Source organism: Eulemur rufifrons, chromosome 23, assembly GCF_041146395.1.
Source record: "Eulemur rufifrons isolate Redbay chromosome 23, OSU_ERuf_1, whole genome shotgun sequence".
Lineage (NCBI taxonomy): Eukaryota > Metazoa > Chordata > Mammalia > Primates > Lemuridae > Eulemur > Eulemur rufifrons.
In genome coordinates, this window is record NC_091005.1 from 16102750 (window position 1) to 16123551 (window position 20802).

At 48.0% G+C, this 20802-nt stretch overlaps 1 protein-coding gene across 1 annotated transcript; it reads left to right on the forward strand.

Annotated features, from left to right (window-relative positions):
* The first annotated feature begins 261 nt into the window (after nucleotides 1–261).
* AARS1 (alanyl-tRNA synthetase 1) lies at nucleotides 262–20418 on the forward strand. Its single transcript, XM_069456589.1, has 21 exons — nucleotides 262–522; nucleotides 2494–2658; nucleotides 5828–6016; nucleotides 6355–6500; nucleotides 7691–7882; nucleotides 8434–8578; nucleotides 8933–9078; nucleotides 9695–9803; nucleotides 9921–10071; nucleotides 10784–10908; nucleotides 11333–11477; nucleotides 12340–12518; nucleotides 13158–13271; nucleotides 14551–14757; nucleotides 15195–15379; nucleotides 17136–17244; nucleotides 17935–18048; nucleotides 18660–18779; nucleotides 18913–18999; nucleotides 19390–19503; nucleotides 19898–20418. Exons 1-21 carry the CDS (start codon nucleotides 481–483, stop codon nucleotides 20081–20083), a joined length of 2970 nt encoding a protein of 989 aa, XP_069312690.1. The 5' UTR covers nucleotides 262–480; the 3' UTR covers nucleotides 20084–20418.
* Nucleotides 20419–20802: the final 384 nt, after the last annotated feature.

Below are 20802 nucleotides of genomic sequence, written 5' to 3' on the forward strand. Positions count from 1 at the left end.
TCTTCGCCATTGCATCAGCCAATTTAGAGCCACCTTCCCAGAAACCAGCTAATGAGCTGATTCGTGCTCAGTTTGATTGTCATGTATATTGGTGTATATTGACCAATAATATCTCGTGGGGTAAGGCGCAGCCGGGCACTTTCCACCGGCGCGCTCTGATTGGACGGGGCGGGGCAGGTTGCGGCTGGCTGTGGCCTGGGGCCGGTATTGCTGCGCCTCTGCGAGAGCAGGTAACCGCGGGCGCGGGGTAGTGGGCTCTGAGGAAGGAGTTAGGGATGGTGATCCTGGAGAGAATCAGGTAGCCCTCCGAGAGCTCTGCCGCGCTGTGGAAGAGTCTGGACCTGGGATCTGGGGGGAAGGATCGGCCAGTGGCAGCGGGCCCATGGGCCAGGCCCCGCGTGGCCTCGAGAACCCGAGCCTGGGCCGAAGCGGGAGCCGAACAGTGGCCTTTTGTCAGCCCTCCGGCGCGCTGGAGGTGGAATGGCCTTGCGTGGACTTGCTGAAGACCGAGACCTTGGGAAGGTTACGGTTGCTTTATGTATCCATTCAAAGCTGAGGTTTTATTATTTCCCTTGGTTTTAATGCCCAAGGGGCGGGAGGGGGCATAGGAGATAAGGGTGGAGTCCTGCAGTGAGCCTTTTCTCTAATTTCTTAAAATTAACTAAATAGCTGGTACCAGTCCAGGCGCACCTGGACCATCATGTTCAGCTATTACTCTTTCAGACAGTCTGCATTTCTGGGGGTGCTTTGAAGTGTGTCCGTTAATTTAGACCTTGCTGTTAAAGGATTAGCATACCTAATCATGAAATACGTATTTAGCAACCACTGTACTGGATGCTAAGGATATACCGTAATGGTGAGCCCAAAATAGTCATGATTCCCACCGAGATGGAATTTACAGCCTGATGAGATGGATATTAAAGAAGCGATCAGATGCATGTAGAAATTATGAAGGGAGACACTTGGGGCTATGAGACAGTAGAAGAGGAGGAGCCTGATCAAGAAGGGGAAGCCTTCCTTAGATATGTTTCTGTGGTATCGGAATATCAAAAATGAGAAATTAACTAGGAAAAGGGAAAGGAGCGGGGGTGGGGCAGACAGCTTGTCTGACACATGACAAGTATGTTAAAAGGTCCTGTGGCTGGAGCCACAGTGTGATTTAAGGTGCCCAAGACCTTTATAGCCCCTGTTGGGAAGTGGAATCTGAGGTCCTGCCTTTGTTCTCTGTATCCCACGCAGCTTTCCAGTATGTTTATATTGAACGAATGAATGAGTGGAGGTGGGGACACAGCTTTTAAGAGTCCCAGCCTCCACAGGGTTTATAGTCAATATATTAGATCCTTTTACACAACACTGCAGTTATCTCCATATATGACAGTCTCCCTGTGAAAGGACGTAAAGACTCTAATTCGTCTTGATTTCCAGCACGCAGTATGCATTAATTATGTTGAATGAATAAGCAAAAATGAGAAATTCCTGTCACAGCTCACTTACCCCAGGTAGCCCATCTAAAGGAGGTGCAATGAACTCTGAAACAGCTGTGATGTTGCTGCGAAGTGTCAGGATTACCACTGTAAATTCACTTTGGCCATTCTTGTTAAGATTTATTGAGAGCCGTGATGAGGTGGGATGAGGAAGAATGTGGTGTGAGGACCTTTCTAAAAACCTGAGCCTTGACTCGTAGCATGGACAGCAAGTCCCCATCTGTGGGAATTGTGGTCAGCTGATTGGCTGTGAGCCAGTGTTTCACCATCTTTTTGCCTAGAGGGCTTTTGTTTGAGTAATGAATTGATTGTGTGGTGAATAAATCAATTGAAATTGTGGTTAAACATAAATCTGAGAGTCAGGGTCTCATGTTGTCCACTGTGTTCATCTTTATTGTATCTTCCTCATAAGAAACAACTTTTAAGCCAGTCAACTTAATATATTATCCATTCCGTTCCTTTATGGCTTTCCAGTTTACAGATTGCTTCCAAATGGCTTTTTTTTTTTTTTTTTAGAGATGGGGCGGGGTGGGGGGTGGGGGGTGGGGGGGGTCTCACTATGTTGCCTAGGCTGGTCTTGAACTCCTGCCTCAAGCCATGGCCCCACCTCAGCCTCCAAAAGTGCTGGGATTACATATGTGAGCCACTAAGCCCAGCCCGTCCTTTTCTAATTCCTGGCCTAAGGCCTGGCACAGAGTAGATATTGAATGCATATTTTTCGAATGAATGAAAACATGAATAAACAGCCTCCTGCTCTGCTTGGTGTGTTGGTGTGTTGAACCTGTTGAGGTTGGCATGGGAAGGAAGAACGGACGGGGCTGCTATCTGCTGGTGCAGCAATGTTTGCTTTGATTTGATCCCTGGACATTACTACATAGAGGTTTTAGGATCAAACAGCTTGCTGGTGTCCTGCTATGACTTGGCTTGAGAAGGCAGGAGTCTTGTTTAGTGCCTACTTATCTTTTAGTTTCAGTTCCTCTAATTTTCCTTCATGTTTTACTTTGGTTAGTTCTTTGGGGTGACTTTCAAGATGGACTCGCCCCTAACAGCAAGTGAAATCCGGCAGCGATTTATAGACTTCTTCAAGAGAAATGAGCACACCTATGTTCACTCATCTGCTACCATCCCATTGGATGATCCCACTTTGCTCTTTGCCAACGCAGGCATGAACCAGGTAAGGGTTTTTTCCTTTCCTCCTGGCTGTTTGTGCACATAGGAGGCAGCAGAACAGTGATTAAAACACAGCCCCTGAGGCCGGGCGCGGTGGCTCACGCCTGTAATCCTAGCACTCTGGGAGGCCGAGGCGGGTGGATTGCTCAAGGTCAGGAGTTCGAGACCAGCCTGAGCGAGACCCCGTCTCTACTAAAAATAGAAAGACATTATATGGACACCTAAAAATCTATATAGAAAAAATTAGCCGGGCATGGTGGTGCATGCCTGTAGTCCCAGCTACTCGGGAGGCTGAGGCAGTAGGATCGCTTAAGCCCAGGAGTTTGAGGTTGCTGTGAGCTAAGCTGACGCCACGGCACTCACTCTAGCCTGGGCAACAAAGTGAGACTCTGTCTCAACAAAAAAAAAAAAAAAAAAAAACACAGCCCCTGGAGTCAGGCAGAGTCCCGGTTCTGTCCTTTACTGTGTCATCTTGCAGAATTTTCTTTATGTGGTGAAACTCAGTTTCTTTGTGAAATGAAGAGTAATATTGCCTGCCTATAGGTTGCAGTGGGGAGTGAATAAGGTAACACCTGCAAAATGTTTAGCACAGTATTTGGTACATAGCAGATACTCAAATATTAGGTAGTATTGTTTTTAATTATTACAATAGAAGACCTCAGTACCTGTAGATAAGACTTGTTTGTTTCTCAGGAAAAATACAGCCCACTGTCCAATTTGTGAAGTTTTGTCTTTTTTCACTCCTGAGGAAAAAGCTGTGTTTTATTAGAATCAGAGGCTGAATTCATCTTGCTGAGCCCTGCAAAAAGACTTGTTAATTCAGTTATCATGATTCTCTTTCGTCTTGTCCTTTTTTTTTTTTTTTTTGAGACAGAGTCTCACTCTGTTGCCCAGGCTAGAGTGAGTGCCGTGGCGTCAGCCTAGCTCACAGCAACCTCAAACTCCTGAGCTCAAGCGATCCTCCTGTCTCAGCCTCCCGAGCAGCTGGGACTACAGGCATGTGCCACCATGCCCGGCTAATTTTTTCTATATATATTTTTTAGCTGTCCATATAATTTCTTTCTATTTTTAGTAGAGATGGGGTCTCGCTCTTGCTCAGGCTGGTCTCGAACTCCTGAGCTCAAATGATCCGCCCACCTCGGCCTCCCAGAGTGCTAGGATTACAGGCGTGAGCCACCGTGCCCGGCCTTTTTTTTTTTTTTTTCTTTATAAAGTAAGTTGGTTCTCTAGGATTCTTTCAGAGCTTTGCTTTCATTTCCTTTCTAGGCCATGCACAGTTTCATTGATTTTATTTTTTAACTTCCTTTCTTTCTGTCTGTCTTTATTTCTTTTTTAAGAAATGGGGTCTTTGCTGTGTTGCCTGGGCTGGAGAGCAGTGGCTATTCACAGGCAAGATCCTGGCAAACTTCAGCCTTGAACTCCTGGGCTCAGGTGCTCCTCCCGCCTTGGCCCTAGAGTAGCTAGGACTATGGGTGTGCACCACTGTGTCTGTCCCTTTCTCGAAACTATTGCCACCAGTGCCAATCTAGATCCATTGCTGAAGAAACTTAATTAGTTAGTAAGTTTTGTGTTAGGAGCAGTTGAATTATAAAAGATGTTTTGAAAGTTTTATTGATAGAGAAAAGGGTTTCTCTTGTAATAATGGAAGCATCATACATTTACAAAGCAGTTTAAGGGGAGTTTTTCAATTTGTTGGTGATGGTGAAAAATACTTAACAGGCTGATTCTTGACAAAAGTGGGTTCATGTTGGGTGTTACTCTCCGGGTTTCCTACGACGATTCTCTTGGAGCCCTGCATAGCCCAGTGGATCTGCCAGCCCTTAGGATGCTCCTCACTCTGGGATAAGTCGACATATTTTTCCTCTCAGATGTCTTTTCTGGCATGGAAAGTTAGAAATGGTGGAAACATGTTCCACCTTGTTTAACATTGAGTATCAAATTATGAAAAGTGTTTTCAGTTATGTGTGAGTTCTGCGCATACACCTTAACTTTTTTTTTAAACAATTTGAAATGGTATTTATTAGGCAGTTGCTCTTATTAGGTGCTTTGCTAGGTGCTGGACATGCAGAGATAAGTGAGATTGTTTTTGCTTTTAAAGAGTTCATGATCTAGCTCACGACTGTCCAGTAGAACTTCTTGTAATGATGGAAATGTTCTTTATCTTTCTTGCCCAATATGGTAGCCACCAGTCATATGTAATTATTGCTCTAGTGTGATCAAGGAACAAAATTTTTATTTTATTTTATTTTTTTAGACAGAATCTCGCTCTGTTGCCTGGGCTAGAGTGCCGTGGCGTCAGCCTAGCTCACAGCAACCTCAAACTCCTGGGCTCAAGCGATCCTCCTGCCTCAGCCTCCCAAGTAGCTGGGACTACAGGCATGCGCCACCATGCCCGGCTTATTTTTCTATATATATTTTTAGCTGTCCATATAATTTCTTTCTATTTTTAGTAGAGATGGGGTCTCGCTCTTGCTCAGGCTGGTATCGAACTCCTCAGCTCAAATGATCCACCCGCCTTGGCCTCACAGAGTGCTAGGATTACATGCATGAGCCACCACGCCCGGCCCAAAATTTTTAATTATTTAAAATATTACTGATTAATTTTAGTTAATTTAATTTTATGTGGTTACAAGGGTCTGGTTACCAAATTGGACAGTGCTGAATCGGACTGGTCTAGTGGTAAAAATAAGGCAAAGTGACACAAATAACAATGATACATCAAAGTATGACTTCAGAGCGAGGTCATTCTGTCTCCCAGTACTTCCAATCAGTCATCAGTGTTGTGCTGACTTTACTCCCTTTATATGTCTTGAATTTTTTTCTTCCTTACTACCTTACTACCAAGCAAGCATATCCATTTTTAGAATAAGTTTAAAGAAGCACAGGTTTCACACCGTCAGCCTTTGGCTCTTATCTCAGATCTGGTGGGCCTTTCCCCATGGTGGCACCGGCAGTGGTGGGGACTGTTAGGAAGCTAGGTCCAAGGAAAACCTGCTCTGAGATAGGCTGCCTCTGCTGTGGCTCCATCAGGCCACCTGCTTCTGACAAGTGTCTGTATTCCAGGCTGGTTAAATCCACGAACCGAAGTTTGTATGTTGTCTCTTCCTGCCAGTGTGTGGCCACCTGATGTCACCCATAGCTCTTTAAAAGTTGAACTCTTCTTCTTTTTTTAGTTCAAACCCATCTTCCTGAACACTATTGACCCCTCTCACCCTATGGCAAAGCTGAGCAGAGCTGCCAATACCCAGAAATGCATCCGGGCTGGAGGCAAACACAATGACCTGGATGACGTGGGCAAGGACGTCTATCATCACACCTTCTTTGAGATGTTGGGCTCTTGGTCTTTTGGAGATTACTTCAAGGTGAGCTCAGAGCAGGGGAACTGTTGGGGTTTTGAATAAAGTGGTCATTTCCGTGGAGGAAACTGGGTTCTAATTTTGCTTATTTTAAAATAGGAAATATGATCACCTGGGAGAGTCGGGAATGAAGGGCATTTATTCTAAGACTTCCTGGAAGTAGTACCTGTGATTTGATGATTTCAGTTTATATTTGGATTTTTCCTATAAATTGGTCCTGAATTTAGTTGAGTCTATAGTGAGGATATTGTCATTTTTTTATCTGTGTTCTTAGAATCTGGTCTTTTTGTACTCACACTAACTAGATTTGGGTTGGGCCGGGTTCTGTATCGTTCTTTTTGTAGGAATTGGCTTGTAAGATGGCTCTGGAACTTCTCACCGAAGAGTTTGGCATTCCAGTTGAAAGACTTTATGTAACTTACTTTGGTGGGGATGAAGCAGCTGGCTTAGAACCAGATCTGGAGTGTAAACAGATATGGCAGAACTTGGGGTAAGAATATAACTTACTTGTTGAGATACAGAGGAATAAAATGATTCCTAACCTCAGTGTAAGAGTGAGGTCTTAAGTGATCTGGGGTGCATCACTATTACCCATTTTGGGGTGTACATTTTGAGATGCAGGTGGGGGTGAGTGGGAATAATTATCTTTAGATGCATTAATTGCTCCTTTGATCACTCTGTTGAAAGTCCAGCCCATATATAATTTCTTTATTAAGCAAGCACAGTCTTTTTTGAGTGTTCTGAGTTATTTAGCAACTTTCAGCAAAATCAAATACTTTGGAAATTTTTTTTAAAATTCCATATCCTGGCTGGGCACAGTGGCTCACGCCTGTCATCCTAGCACTCTGGGAGGCCAAGGCAGGAGGATCACTTGGGGTCAGCAGCTCAAGACCAGCCTGAGCAAGAGTGAGACTCCATCTCTACTAAAAATAGAAAGAAATTAGCTGGACAACTAAAAATATATAGAAAAAAATTAGCTGGGCATGGTGATGCATGCCTGTAGTCCCAGCTACTCGGGAGGCTGAGGCAGAAGGATTGCTTAAGCCCAGGAGTCTGAGGTTGCTGTAGCTAGGCTGACGCCATGGCACTCTAGCCCAGGCAACAGAGCGAGACTCTGTATCAAAAAAAAAAAAAAAAAAGATTAAAATAAAATTCCATATCCCATTTCAAAAAATTTCTTATATGTTTTATTTTTCTTACTTTGGAAATGTTTTAATCTTAAATTCTTTTTGTATCATTTTAAGATAAAAGATGACTAAATTAGTATATAGAGAGGTGACTTTAAATAATCAGCAGCTTTTTTTTTTTAACACTTATACTGCCTTATAATGTAGTCATTTTGAAAAATGAAGCATTCGCAAACAAAACATTTGCTTAAATTCTGGTCACATTCAGCATAAAAATTTTCACTTTTATGTGTTCCTTTCTAGGCTTTATCTGCATCTTTGCATGTTTTTATTGAGTTATGATCATAGTGTATGTATATTTTGTATTCTGTGGTAGTCATTCTTGAGAAGAGTCATGGTCAGCTTCTTTAGCCTGCTAAGCATACAGGCTTAACATTAGTCATCACCAAAGGGTAGGACTTCTTTATAAAAAATTGCAAGGATTTCTTTTGTAGTGGATGCAAGTCTCGACAGAATCATTACCAGTGGCTATAACTGGGCTTATCTTACGCAGGCTGGATGACAGAAAAATCCTCCCCGGCAACATGAAGGATAACTTCTGGGAGATGGGTGACACAGGCCCGTGTGGTCCCTGCAGTGAGATCCACTATGATCGGATTGGTGGTCGGGACGCTGCGCACCTTGTCAACCAGGATGACCCGAATGTGCTGGAGATCTGGAACCTCGTGTTTATCCAGTATAACAGGTGGCCTTGGGTCCTGCTCCATTCCTGCTAAGAACAGTGCCTTTCCTAGAGCCGAGTAGAGAAAGAGGAACTCAGAGATGCGTGGCTTTCTTCTTGGCTGAAGGCTCTTTGCTAATCTTTGTCTTTGGGGACGGTGGAGCTGTGCTGAAGCAGGCTCCACGGGCATCATGGGATCTTACGGCACTTTCTTTAACTGTTATTTCTCGAGTTTCACCTTTGATCTCTGGGACAGGGCTGGGCCTATTCTTTATGACCTAGTCTTATCCCACTACTACCTTCTTCAGGGCTCTTCCCGTAATGTTATTCTGACTGTAATTTGGGCTGCCGTTTTAGAGCTAATTTCCCTGAAGTTGCCTCGCTCTTAAGTGGGCCCTAGAGTACTTTTCCTTCCTTTCTCCCTCCACTCCCTTCTTCTCACCCAACCAGGCAGACGCAAACGGCAAATAACCAGTCTACAAGCTGAGCCATGTCAAGGAGTTCTAAGCAGCAGGGACTAGTGGGGTGGTAGCCCAAGTCCCTGCTTCAACTTCCTCTCCCTCTGCATCATACAGGGAAACGGATGGCGTTCTGAAACCTCTCCCCAAGAAAAGCATTGACACAGGGATGGGCCTGGAGCGACTGGTGTCCGTGCTGCAGAATAAGATGTCCAACTATGACACTGACCTTTTTGTCCCTTACTTTGAAGCCATTCAGAAGGTACTGGTCCTGTTGCAACCATTTCAAACTTCTGGGGAGGTTTCCAGGCTGGATTCTTTAGCAGTGCTGTCATAACGACCTCATGCTTCGCCAGCCAAGGGCACCAGTTACCATCTGCCCACTTCATTGTTAACGATGACGATGTGAGGCTCTAGGCACGAGGCAGGGTAATTTGTTCAGCAGGGGGCTGGCTGGAGTCTCCTTGCTCTCCCACCATCACTGTTCTTGGGGTAGAGGATCTGGCAAGGTGACCATGTTTCTCCTAATGCTCCTCAGTCCTCTGGGAACCTCCCTGCCAAGGCAGCGCCAGAAGGGCTGTTTCCTAATGGGCCACCTCCTGGTATTTATCTGTAGGGCACAGGTGCCCGGCCATACACTGGGAAAGTTGGTGCTGACGATGCCGATGGGATTGACATGGCCTACCGCGTGCTGGCCGACCATGCTCGGACCATCACTGTGGCCCTGGCTGATGGCGGCCGGCCTGACAACACGGGGCGGGGGTAAGTGTGTTACACACGGGGCAGCTTTTGGACTGACCATGAGTTTTATGACTCTTCGTGGAACTTAAAGCCATACTTTATTATTGTTTCTTTTGTCTTCTGGGTAGTTGGAAGGAATCTCCCTCCCCAGTTTTTTTAAGGGAGGAAGGGAATTTCAGCTAATGTTGAAGAGTTGTATTAAACCTTTGCTGCTCAGTACAAGATGATAAAGATTGTTATTTAAAGCTGGTGGGACATTGGCAGGGGCAGAGTAGGAGTAAGTATTGACGAGCCCCAGGAAACTGATTACTGACAGGCAGGGCATCAAGTACACATCTGGTCTGTGCTGCTTGCTTCCCTCTCTGGGTGGCCAAATATGGAAGGAAAACAAACCAAGGTTTACCCTAGGTCATCCTTGATGTGTATTTGTGGGTATGTTACTGAATTTTACACTGGAATTAATGACCTCCGGGGATGCCAGAAGAAGCAGGTTTAAGATAAAAAAAAAAAAAAAAGTCTCTGAAAGAGCAAGACAATAAGTTGGTCACGTTGCCTTGGATAGAAGTCTCAAGGAGCCCCTATAAAACCCTCAGCTGGGAATGTTGTCCAGCAAGGGACTTGTTTCTGCCTCCTACAGGTACGTGTTGAGACGGATTCTCCGCCGGGCTGTTCGATACTCCCATGAGAAACTCAATGCCAGTAGGGGTTTCTTTGCTACTTTAGTAGATGTTGTCGTCCAATCCCTGGTATGTATATTTCCCTGCTTAGCTCTTCTGTGCTAAAGGGAGGCAGCACACTGTTAATGAGCATTTTTAAGAGGGGTCTTGGGATAGAGTCCCTCACCTCTGTTTCCCCTTTGTCAGGGAGATGCATTTCCTGAGCTAAAGAAGGACCCAGACATGGTGAAGGACATCATTAATGAAGAAGAAGTGCAGTTTCTCAAGACTCTCAGCAGAGGGCGTCGCATCCTGGACAGGAAAATTCAGAGTCTGGGAGATAGCAAGACCATTCCCGGTAAGGTCCTCTTTGTACCCTTCTCCATCCTGGCTGTTTCATCCTTCTGACAAAGGCTCTTTGTCACAGACTGAGAGCGGGCTCCCATGTGTCCAAGGCGAGCATAGCTTGGTTAAACTGCTTTTGTTGTGAAACGGGATTTATAGTAAAATTATAAAACTAATGCATTATTGTGGTATAAAGTATTCCAACAATACTGAATACAAAAGTATTCAAAAAGTGAAAATCTTTCTAAAACTCATTTCCTAGGGGTGATAACTCTTAAAACTTTGGTGTATTCAGGATTCTTCTACTTGCATGCAAGTATTTGCAGGTATTTAGGGGTATGTGTGTATTTTTCAAGCAAAAATGGGAACATTTGGAATATACTGTTTTGCAACTTGCTTTATTTTTCATCAGATGGGAAAATTAATTCCAAAGATGTTTTGTTCTAGTTACTGAAGTATAATGTGCACAGGGAAGCTTGATGAGGTTTCACAAGCTAAACACACTTATGTTCAGATATAGAAACAGAACTTTGCCGGGAGACCCTTGTGCTTTCTCCAGGTCAATTGGAAAAGATTTGATGGGTTTTCTGACAGGTACCCAGGGCCAGTACTGACTTGCCCGGGCTCTTAATCCCTCTGTCGGTCCTAGCATCCTCTGGGGGGGCTTGGCATGGAAAGGAAGAGGCCATCATGCTATTTTGCCACAACTCCTTTGTGCTGCGTAGGAGACACTGCTTGGCTTCTCTATGACACCTACGGGTTTCCGGTGGATCTCACTGGACTGATTGCGGAAGAGAAGGGCCTGGTGGTAGATATGGATGGCTTTGAAGAGGAGAGGAAAACGGCCCAGGTAAAGGATTTGGAGAGTGAGCAGGAAACCCCACACCTCCCAAGCCAGGACGTGGCTGCGAAGCAAGCACGGGTTTCCCTCCATTCCAGTCTGTGAAATTCTTTCTTTCCCTAGACCGGTGATTCTCAACTCGGGGCGATTCTGCCTCTCAGGGGGCATTCGGCAATGATGTCTTAAGACATTTTTGCTTTTCACAACTGGGGGCGGGATCTGCTGTCGTCTGGTCAGTAGAAAGCAGGGATGCTGCTGAACATCCTACAGTGCAAAAGGACAGCCCCACACAAAAGAATTATCTGGCCCAAAACGTCAGGAGCACCGAGAATGAAAAATCCTGTTTCAGAACTTTACCCTGGCAGAGTTTAGCAAGTTTGAATTCTTTTTCTCCTGCTTCCGGGTAACTTATGCTTGTTTCTCTATGTGGCAGCTGAAATCACAAGGCAAGGGAGCTGGCGGGGAAGACCTCATCATGCTGGACATTTATGCCATCGAAGAACTCCGGGCAAAGGGGCTGGAGGTCACAGACGATTCCCCAAAGTACAATTACCATTCGGATTCCCGCGGTAGCTACGGTACGTTGTTGTGCTCTTTTTGCTTCTGAACCTTCTGCCCCTTATCTTGGGGGGGGGTTGGGGAGCTGTTTCTCAAGATTAGATATTCCGCAGATCGCTGACAGCCTTTCCTGTAGTGCTACACAGTCATGCTGTGCACTTTTGTACTCATCAGCATCCTTGACTGGTCGTTTTCTTAACTCTTTATTTTGAAATAATTATAGTCACAGGAAGTTGTTAAAAAAATTGTAGAGAGGTTCCACGTATCCTTCATGCAATGCAGTTTCCCCTAATTTTAACACCTTGTAGGAAGCCAGGCAGTTGACACTGATTCAATCCACAGTGGCTGTTGAATTTTGCATCAGGATAATAGCATTCTAAAGTTAAAAAACAAAAGAAATTAATAGGTAATACATGTTATTTCTTTTTGCCCTGGCAGAGAACAGTCATACCTATAAAAATCTATCTAAGAAAGCGTACAGAATGAATACATTCTTTGTGAGTTGACCTTGGATTTGGGGATGTATTAGTACTCTTTAGATTCACTAAGTTTATGCTCAGTAGCTCAGAGTTGGGGTGACCAACTGTCCCAGTTTGCTCAGAACTGTTGCAGTTTTAATAGTGAAAGCCTACATGCCAGGAAACCCCTCAGTTATGGAAACTGGGACAGTTGGTCACCCTGCTGAGTGTTGCATTCTCTGCTAGAAAACCAGTGTGCTAAGCCCTGTCATGTAGTCAGTCTAATGGGCTTGCTTCCAAATTAAAATTGGACAATTAGGACCTAAGAAGAGTTTGAGAAATAGAATCCAGCAGAAGCCAGCTAAGAGTGTGTGAATAAGTCATCGACCCTGTGTTCCCCGTTCTGTGCATTTTCATCGAGCAGTGTTTGAGAACACAGTGGCCACGGTGGTGGCTCTGCGCAGGGAGAAGATGTTCGTGGAAGAGGTGTCCACGGGCCAGGAGTGTGGAGTGGTGCTAGACAAGACCTGTTTCTACGCCGAGCAAGGAGGGCAGATCTATGACGAAGGCTACCTGGTGAAGGTTGACGACAGCAGTGAGGACGTGAGCCAGCAGTTCTTCCTCCATGTTAGCCGGGAGCGGGAGGTGGGGACGGCAAGCGTGGAGCCAGGCGGCTGCTCTCGCTCCTTAGTACTTCGGGCCTTGGGGAGCAAACCCGACAGACCTTCAGGTGGGGTTCCATTGTCAGGGTTTCTGAAGCTGAGGGAGCTACTTGTCCCTGTTGCTTCCCGGCCATTGGGTACTGTTGTAGGAGTATCCTTGCAGCCAGGGTGCAAGGTTCTGACATGCTTTCCTTATAAATAAGGAAGAGCAGCTCTCTGGAGGGCACGTGTCCCTGTAGAAAACTCAGCTTCTAGCTCTGCCACTGCTGAGTTTGGTCTTGGGTGAGTTACTCTGTCTCCCTGGGCTCTAGGTTTTTTACGATGGCTTTCGAATTCTATAAGATTCTCCTTAATATTGTGTGTGTGCATATATGTTTCATTATATATAATGGTATTAATTATATGTGTGTGTGTGTGTGTGTGTGCGTGTGCACACCACATTAGAGTGTCTTAGAGTATATATGTATGTATACAATTTATATGTGTAAAGAATTTGTTATGCATGTGAATTTATATGTATACATATGAGGGAACTGGTATATTTTTCAAGATTTTTATTGGTCTCCTCTTTGACTCTTAGAAAACTGAGTTTACAGTGAAGAATGCTCAGGTGCGAGGAGGGTATGTGCTACACATAGGAACTGTCTATGGCGACTTGAAAGTGGGTGATCAGGTCCGGCTGTTTATTGATGAGGTGAGTTGCATTATTCTGTCCCCTGTTGGATCTGGATAGTACTCTCCTCCTTCCCTGGCTTTTTTTTTTTTTTTTTTTAGAAGGGGACACGGTCTCCCTCTGTTGCCCAGTCTAGCGTGCATAGTCATAGCTCACTGCAGCCTCAGACTCCTGGAGCTCAAGTGATTCTCTTGCCTCAGCCTACTGAGTCGCTGGGACTACAGATGCATGCCACCACACCTGGCTAATTTTTCTATTTTTTGTAGAAACAGGGTCTTGCTATGTTACTCAGGCTGGTCTCGAACTCTTGGCCTCAAGTGATCTTCCTGCCTCGGCTTCCCAAAATGCTATGAGCTGCTGTGCCCGGCCTTTCTCTGGCTTTAAATTGGCCTATCATTGTCACTACTAGTGAAATTTTATAACAGCAGGAGTAAATTTTGGTGCATTTTGTGGATTGTGAAGGATGTAACTAAGGGTTAAATCTGTGTGTTTCCAAGTCAGTGATTTCAGTTGAGATCTTAGTAGATTTGTTTTCATGGTTCACTTTTCTAACCTCAAATACTTCCTTAGGAGCCAAGGATCCTGTATTAAGAACTAGGCTCTGTTGCATGTATCAGATCCAAGATAAGAATAGCTCAGAACAGGATAGCAATGTATATTTTGCACCTAAAAGTTCAAGCTATTACAAAGGCTCTGCCTCACAGGGCCCAGCTTCTCACTTGTCGCTCCACCCTCATTCCTGAGGTGTTGCCCTTGATTTCATGGTCCAAGAGGGCAGTTGTCAGATCCTTTGTCTGGGCCAGGATTGGTGAATTTTTTTGTAAAGGGCCAGAATAGTATATATTTTTGGCTTTGTGGACTATATGCTCTTGGTCATAATTACTCAACTTTGCTATTGTAGCCCGCTAGCAGCCATAGACAATATGTAAACAAATGGGTATGGTTGTATTCCAATACGCCTATTTATAACAATTTATAAAAATAAACAACAGGCCAGATTTGGCCCATAGGCCATAGTTTGCTAATTTCTGTCCTAGGCAGTGGACGAGGAAGAGGGTGGGGGAGGGCATGCCCCTTCTCTTTAAGGGTGGACATCATTTCTGCTCACAACCTATTGACCAGAACTTAGTCACATGGTCACACTTAGCTGCAGGGAAGCTGGGAAATGTAGTCTTTATTCTGGGCAGCCATATGTCTAACTTAAAATTCCAGTACTTGGGGAAAGAAGGGGGAATGAGTATTTGGGGACGACTAGCAGTCCGGTACAGACCTCTCTACCAGCCTCCTCTGCCCTCCACAGCCCCGACGGAGACCTGTCATGAGCAACCACACAGCTACCCACATTCTCAACTTCGCCCTGCGCTCGGTGCTTGGGGAGGCCGACCAGAAGGGCTCGTTGGTTGCCCCTGACCGCCTTCGGTTTGACTTCACTGCCAAGGGAGCCATGTCCACCCAACAGATCAAGAAGGCCGAAGAGATCGCTAACGAGATGATCGAGGCTGCCAAGGTAGGCTGGACTGTGTTCGAGCTTTGGGTCATGACCTTCACTCCTTCTCACACCATCACTGTCCACAGGGGCTCAGATGCTCCCACTCTGTTGGGCCAGATTCTGTCCTGCACATAGAGTTGCTTAAAGCAGCGATTCTCAAACTTTTGCTTCCCTAGGGGGCAGTGCTGGTATCTGGGGAGGGAGTCTTTGCCCCACCCTCTCCTTAGGACGACCAGAGCTCTTCTAGTTACGTCTGTTTACATATAAGATTTGGTTCACACATCTCCAAATAGTTGGAAATTCCCATCTTGATCCCCTTGACTTTTTACATGGCGCATTGTATCTGGAGGTTCAGGGCACGTGCCGGGCAGAGCCGCGTCCCACTCTCTGTGCTGCCTCTTACTGCACCTCCAGGGACCTTTTCCAGCTCTTTTTCTGTCTTCTTTCTCTGGCAGCCCGTCTACACCCAGGACTGTCCCCTGGCAGCAGCGAAGGCCATCCAGGGCCTGCGGGCTGTGTTTGATGAAACCTATCCTGACCCCGTGCGAGTCGTCTCCATTGGGGTCCCGGTGTCCGAGCTGTTGGATGACCCCTCTGGCCCTGCTGGCTCCCTCACTTCTGTGGAGTTCTGTGGGGGCACGTGAGTACCGCGGTGGAGCAGTAGACAATGGGGCCACCTGCCTTTATCATTTGACATTCCCCTTTGAGGATGAGGGTCACAGGCTAGACCAACTCTTATCTTTCTGAGGTTGAAATGCAGTTGCCAAATAGCATTCCCAAGAGCCTCAGCATCCTAGTGCTCAGTCAAACCCCTCAGTGTCTGACAATAACATTTCCTGGGTTTGTGATGAAAGTTCTTCCTAGGAGGAGGCGGTGAGAAACAAATAGCACACAGTTACTTGCTGCTGTTCGCTGGACGCTCCTAACAAGGAGGCTGGTGTGAACTCAGGATTCAGCAAGGCCGCGGAGTGCTCATTGAGCTGATCCGGCCTAGCCCTTTACATTCCTGGCGCCTCACCTAGTTCCCCTGGGCAGCATCTGGGGAATCAAGCCCTGTTGTCCTAGAGCCCCTGCGCAGACCACCCGGTAGACCCAGCTCAGTGTGGCTTGGGAGAGCCACTTGTTTCTGCCAACATGGATTCCTGTATAGCGTCTGGGATCTTTTTGGGAAAGTCTTGGTGGCCTGGAAAGTTCCTGCTTCCAAAGGAAGCCTGGTGAAAAGAACTTTCTTTTTTTTTTTTTTTTTTTTTTTTTTTTTTTTTGAGACAGAGTCTCACTCTGTTGCCCGGGCTAGAGTGAGTGCCGTGGCGTCAGCCTAGCTCACAGCAACCTCAAACTCCTGGGCTTAAGCGATCCTACTGCCTCAGCCTCCCGAGTAGCTGGGACTACAGGCATGCGCCACCATGCCCGGCTAATTTTTTGTATATATATATTTTAGTTGTCCATATAATTTCTTTCTATTTTTAGTAGAGACGGGGTCTCACTCTTGCTCAGGCTGGTCTTGAACTCCTGACCTCGAGCGATCCACCCGCCTCGGCCTCCCAGAGTGCTAGGATTACAGGCGTGAGCCACCGCGCCCGGCCAAAAGAACTTTCTTAAGATCCCAGCCCAGACCTCCTGCAGGCCTCAGGCAGGCAGGGTACGGGAGTGGGGTGGTGGGAGTGGGAGGTGGAAGTGTGCGAGGGATCGAGTTCCAGGCCTCTCTGCCCAGTTGCATGGGGCCTGCAAATGAGTCCCTCTCCTGCCTGAATACCTGTTTGCTAACACTCTTTAGGCCACAGGAAACAGCTTTCATAAACTTTCTACCACCCTTGCAGGAGATCGACTTGGGGAGTTAATGAGTATTTCAGGTTCTCTGTTTGAGGTAACTGGGGAATAAAACCTACTTGTTTAAGGGGTTGTGGTCCAGTCTTCTCAACTAGTGAGCAGGGATGTAAAAGACAGCTCTGTTACATCACAGGACACCCCCCGCAACAGTCTCGTGGAGCCTAACGACAGCAGTACTGTATCAGATGTTAGGGATTCCAGAGCACTTTGATGTTTATCTCGTTTGATTTTCCCAGCAGCCATGTGAGGGAAAATTATCCCCATGTATTCCTGAGAACACTGAGGCTGAGAGAGACGGTGTCTTGCTCAGTGTCAATACTCCCAAGCCCAGGCTTTCTCTGACTCTCTTCTCCATCCTGCTGCTTCTCTTGTCCTCTTAAGCCGGAGCTGTGTCCTGAGAGTCCCTTAACTGTGAAAGGCCAGTGTGCACTGCTGCCATGAGAGCGTCCCGGGGAGGGACGACGCCACAGGGCTCCCGCAGGCCAGCCCAGGGCTCCCGAGTACAGGGAGGAAACCTGGGTGCCTGGGCTTCCTCCTCTTCACCACGGACTTTGTGTTCTGACACCCAGGCACCTTCGGAACTCCAGTCACGCGGGAGCTTTTGTGATTGTGACTGAAGAAGCCATTGCCAAGGGTATCCGGAGAATTGTTGCTGTCACAGGTGCCGAAGCCCAGAAGGTGAGCGGATCCGACTGATTCGTTGCTTATTTGAACAAGGGAGGGCCCCATCCGTGAATCCACAGAGGAAACGGTGCTCTGTGTGGCTGTTGCAGCCAGAATGAAAGGACACACTGTGCTCCCCCAAAGTGTCCTCTAGTCACCCCTACCTGGTGGAAGAAAGCAGCCACCATACAAGATGCCCTAGCTCTTTTATGTTTAACCTTTTAAAATATGTGTGAATTTGGCTTCTACCCCCTAATATTTCCTTGTTGAGGGAGTAAGCCATGGTTTCACTGTGGCTGCAAGTGCCCCTGGGGCTTATCCACACGTCCGTAGGCTGTGCGCCTAGTCTGACGTGTGTGCAGTGGAGGACGCTTGCTCTGGGAGCAGGAACCGTAGCTTGTGTCTGACTGAGCCAACACCTAAGGGGTGGTCATTTCACGGGTTGAAAGGGGCTCCTGATTCCGGAGTTCCCAGTCCAGTCACACCCTGAGCCTGAGTTGGGAAGCAGCCTTTGCTGGCCCGGCATGGGAGGAAGTGCCCCTTTCTGGGGTATGGGACTGCTCCCTGGAAGAAAGAAACTTCTGGTGTCTTACGGTGTGTTGCTCCATAGTCTGTTATTGGGGCTGCCACAGCTGTTTACACACAGAATAGTGAGGCTAAATGTCACCTGCCTCAGAGTTTACAACTGTGACTGTCCCCTCCCAGGCCCTCAGGAAAGCGGAGAGCTTGAACAAATCTCTGTCTGTCATGGAGGCCAAAGTGAAGGCCCAGACTTCACCAAACAAGGATGTGCAGAGGGAGATCGCTGACCTTGGTGAGGTAGGGTGGCCTCCCTCCCTCCTTGGGGCTTACTCAGCCCGCAGGCCTGATGAGTGTGACACTCTCTGTTCTTGGGGAGCACTCGCTGTGGCCTGTCAGGTCCTGGTTCTCGGTGGAATGAGCCTCTGGGCTGACTTCTGTTGTCCTGCAGCCTTGCCAAGGGGACCCCATGGGTCCTGGCCTGTGGACCCCTGGACCTGCCTGCTGCTCCCATTTCTGCGAGTAGGCGAGCTCAGTCCGAGTCCCAGTGGGCCCCAGGGATGACAGAGATGAGGAGGGTGCCGAGGCCACCCTGTTTCCAAGCCTGCCTGTGGTCATTCATACTCCAGGTTCCCCGTGAGCCCGTCGCAGGCCGTTCCAAGCCTGGAAAGGACCAGGCCTTATGCAAGAGCCCGGCTGGCTCTGCTGCCCCCTTTCTCTAGCCCTGCTTGTTACAGCTGCTGCAGTTGCTCCTAGAGCAACTGGTCTCAAGGGCAGTAGATACTTTTGTGTTTGTTTTCTCTCTCCTTTCCCAGACACTAGTCAGGGAGGACTTTGGTTGAAAGTCAGCAGGGTGGGGTGGGCTGAGCCTCACATCCTAGCTCCTTGTGGTCTTCCGGTTTTGTTTCCAGTCCCTGGCCACCGCAGTCATCCCCCAGTGGCAGAAGGACGAATTGCGGGAGACTCTCAAATCCCTGAAGAAGATCATGGATGACCTAGACCGGGCCAGCAAGGCTGACGTCCAGAAGCGAGTGAGTCCTGGCGGTGCTGGGGCTGGAAGGAAGTCAAGAGGATTTCCTCAGCAGAGGCTGGCGGGACTGCTGTCTGGGTTTTGGGGCCTGGGTTTTTGGCTTGAGCCTCTCTTCTGGACTTTTCTTTTTGCAGGTGTTGGAGAAGACAAAACAGCTCATCGACAGCAACCCCAACCAGCCCCTCGTCATCCTGGAGATGGAGAGCGGCGCCTCGGCCAAGGCAACCCAGGGGCTGGGGAGCCCCTTTCTTTTGGGTCTTACCGGCCCTCTGGTGGCTGACATGGCCTCTGGCTCTGAGTTGGGTGGTCACCTAAGGGCCCACTGTCTGGGCTGCAGGTCAGGCTGAGCCATGAAGAGACCGGGTGGCTGCAGAGCTACAGGTCTGGCAAGGGGACCAGTTCCTGGAGGTGGGAAGCCACCCTCAGAGCCAGGGTATGGGCAAGGCCCTGTGCTTGGGTTTTCTCCAGAGAGGCTCCCAGGGACAGCACCTGCTCTCGGAAGGGGTAGCAGCAGGTGGCCGGTGCTGGGGGCTGAGCTCTGCAAACATCTGCTCTTATGGAGAACAGGTCCCTCCCCAGGGCCGTGGCCTGACACCAGGTTCTCCCCACAGGCCCTGAATGAAGCCTTGAAGCTTTTCAAGACGCATTCCCCTCAGACATCTGCCATGCTCTTCACGGTGGACAATGAGGCCGGCAAGATCACGTGCTTGTGTCAAGTTCCCCAGGTCAGCATTGCCTGCAGCCTTGCTCCAAACCCTGCCAACCCCTGCACCAGTAGGAAACATCAGTTCTTAAGGTTGTCTGCAAAGACAGGCATGCTGTGTGCAGCCTGCATCAGAAATAGCCGTTTGTCACCTTTGCCAGTACTCCTTACCCTTGGGCCTTCTCAGTGGTGAATACATGTAAACGTGCTGGCTGGTAGCTGGCTTTGCCACTCCGTATGCCTTGTGCTGGTGGTGGTCACTGTGCTCCCCTGTACAGCTGTGGAGTCCGTCTCAGCCTCTGGCATTGCCCAGGGTGGGAATGGGTATCTGTATCTCCTCCGTCCTTTTTCTTTCTCTCTGTCCTCCCTCGGTCCCATCCTCTGTCCTGACTTCCACTTCCTCCTCTATGTTCCAGAACGCAGCCAATCGGGGCTTGAAAGCCAGTGAGTGGGTGCAGCAGGTGTCAGGCCTGATGGACGGCAAAGGTGGTGGCAAGGATGTGTCTGCCCAAGCCACAGGCAAGAACGTGGGCTGCCTGCAGGAGGCGCTGCAGCTGGCCACTTCCTTTGCCCAGCTCCGCCTGGGAGATGTGAAGAACTGAGGGAGGAGTGCTGCCACCAGGAAGCACCTTCCTCTCACCCTGGTGCATTAGTCCAGCCAGGAGCTCTCTATCTGCCATAAGGACATGTGAATCCTGGGACCTTTAAATAGCCCCGTCCGTCCTCCTAACCCAGCAGTGACTGGGACTCGCCCGGGAGCCATCCTGGGACTCAGGGCCCCGCATGTCAGCACCACCTGTCTAGAACACTGACCCAGGACTGTTAATGTCATCGTGCTCGTGTCTATAGACGCAGCTCTCTGGACCCAAGGCTTCTGGGTCCGCAAGTAGGAATCATTTTTGCTGCAGGAAATAAAAGGACCATGTGCAATACTTGATGATGCTGTGTGATCTCTACCTCCCCACCATAAGGGCCCCGTTTGACAGCCTGTGGCTCCCTGGGCGTCTGGAATAAATGCTGTGGCACCAGAGGGCTCCTGGTTGTAGTCCTCACCAAGTCCAGTCCCAGAATCCTGAACTTCGGGAATGGCCCCTGGGGTGCCTCAAGATGTTTGTGGAGGTGGAGGCAGAATGGGTTGGGTGAGATAGAGAGAGGCAGTAATAACTCAACGGAAGATGGTCTGTGGGGTTACTGGAAACAGAAGTTCCTTAGAGCCTCTTGTAGGAGAACCTCCCCATTTCTTAGGCTCCTGCTCCTCCTTCCTCTCTCTTTGAAGCTGTTGGTGTGAGGTCAGAGGTATTCTCTGGCATAGGGGGTATTT

Excerpts from the sequence above, each read along its gene's own strand:
- AARS1 (XM_069456589.1), top strand. The coding sequence starts at position 481 with ATGGCCTTGCGTGGACTTGCTGAAGACCGAGACCTTGGGAAG. Across the intron at positions 6,501-7,690 it reads CAGATATGGCAGAACTTGGG|GCTGGATGACAGAAAAATCC; the intron begins GTAAGAATATAA and ends TATCTTACGCAG. Across the intron at positions 9,079-9,694 it reads CCTGACAACACGGGGCGGGG|GTACGTGTTGAGACGGATTC; the intron begins GTAAGTGTGTTA and ends TGCCTCCTACAG.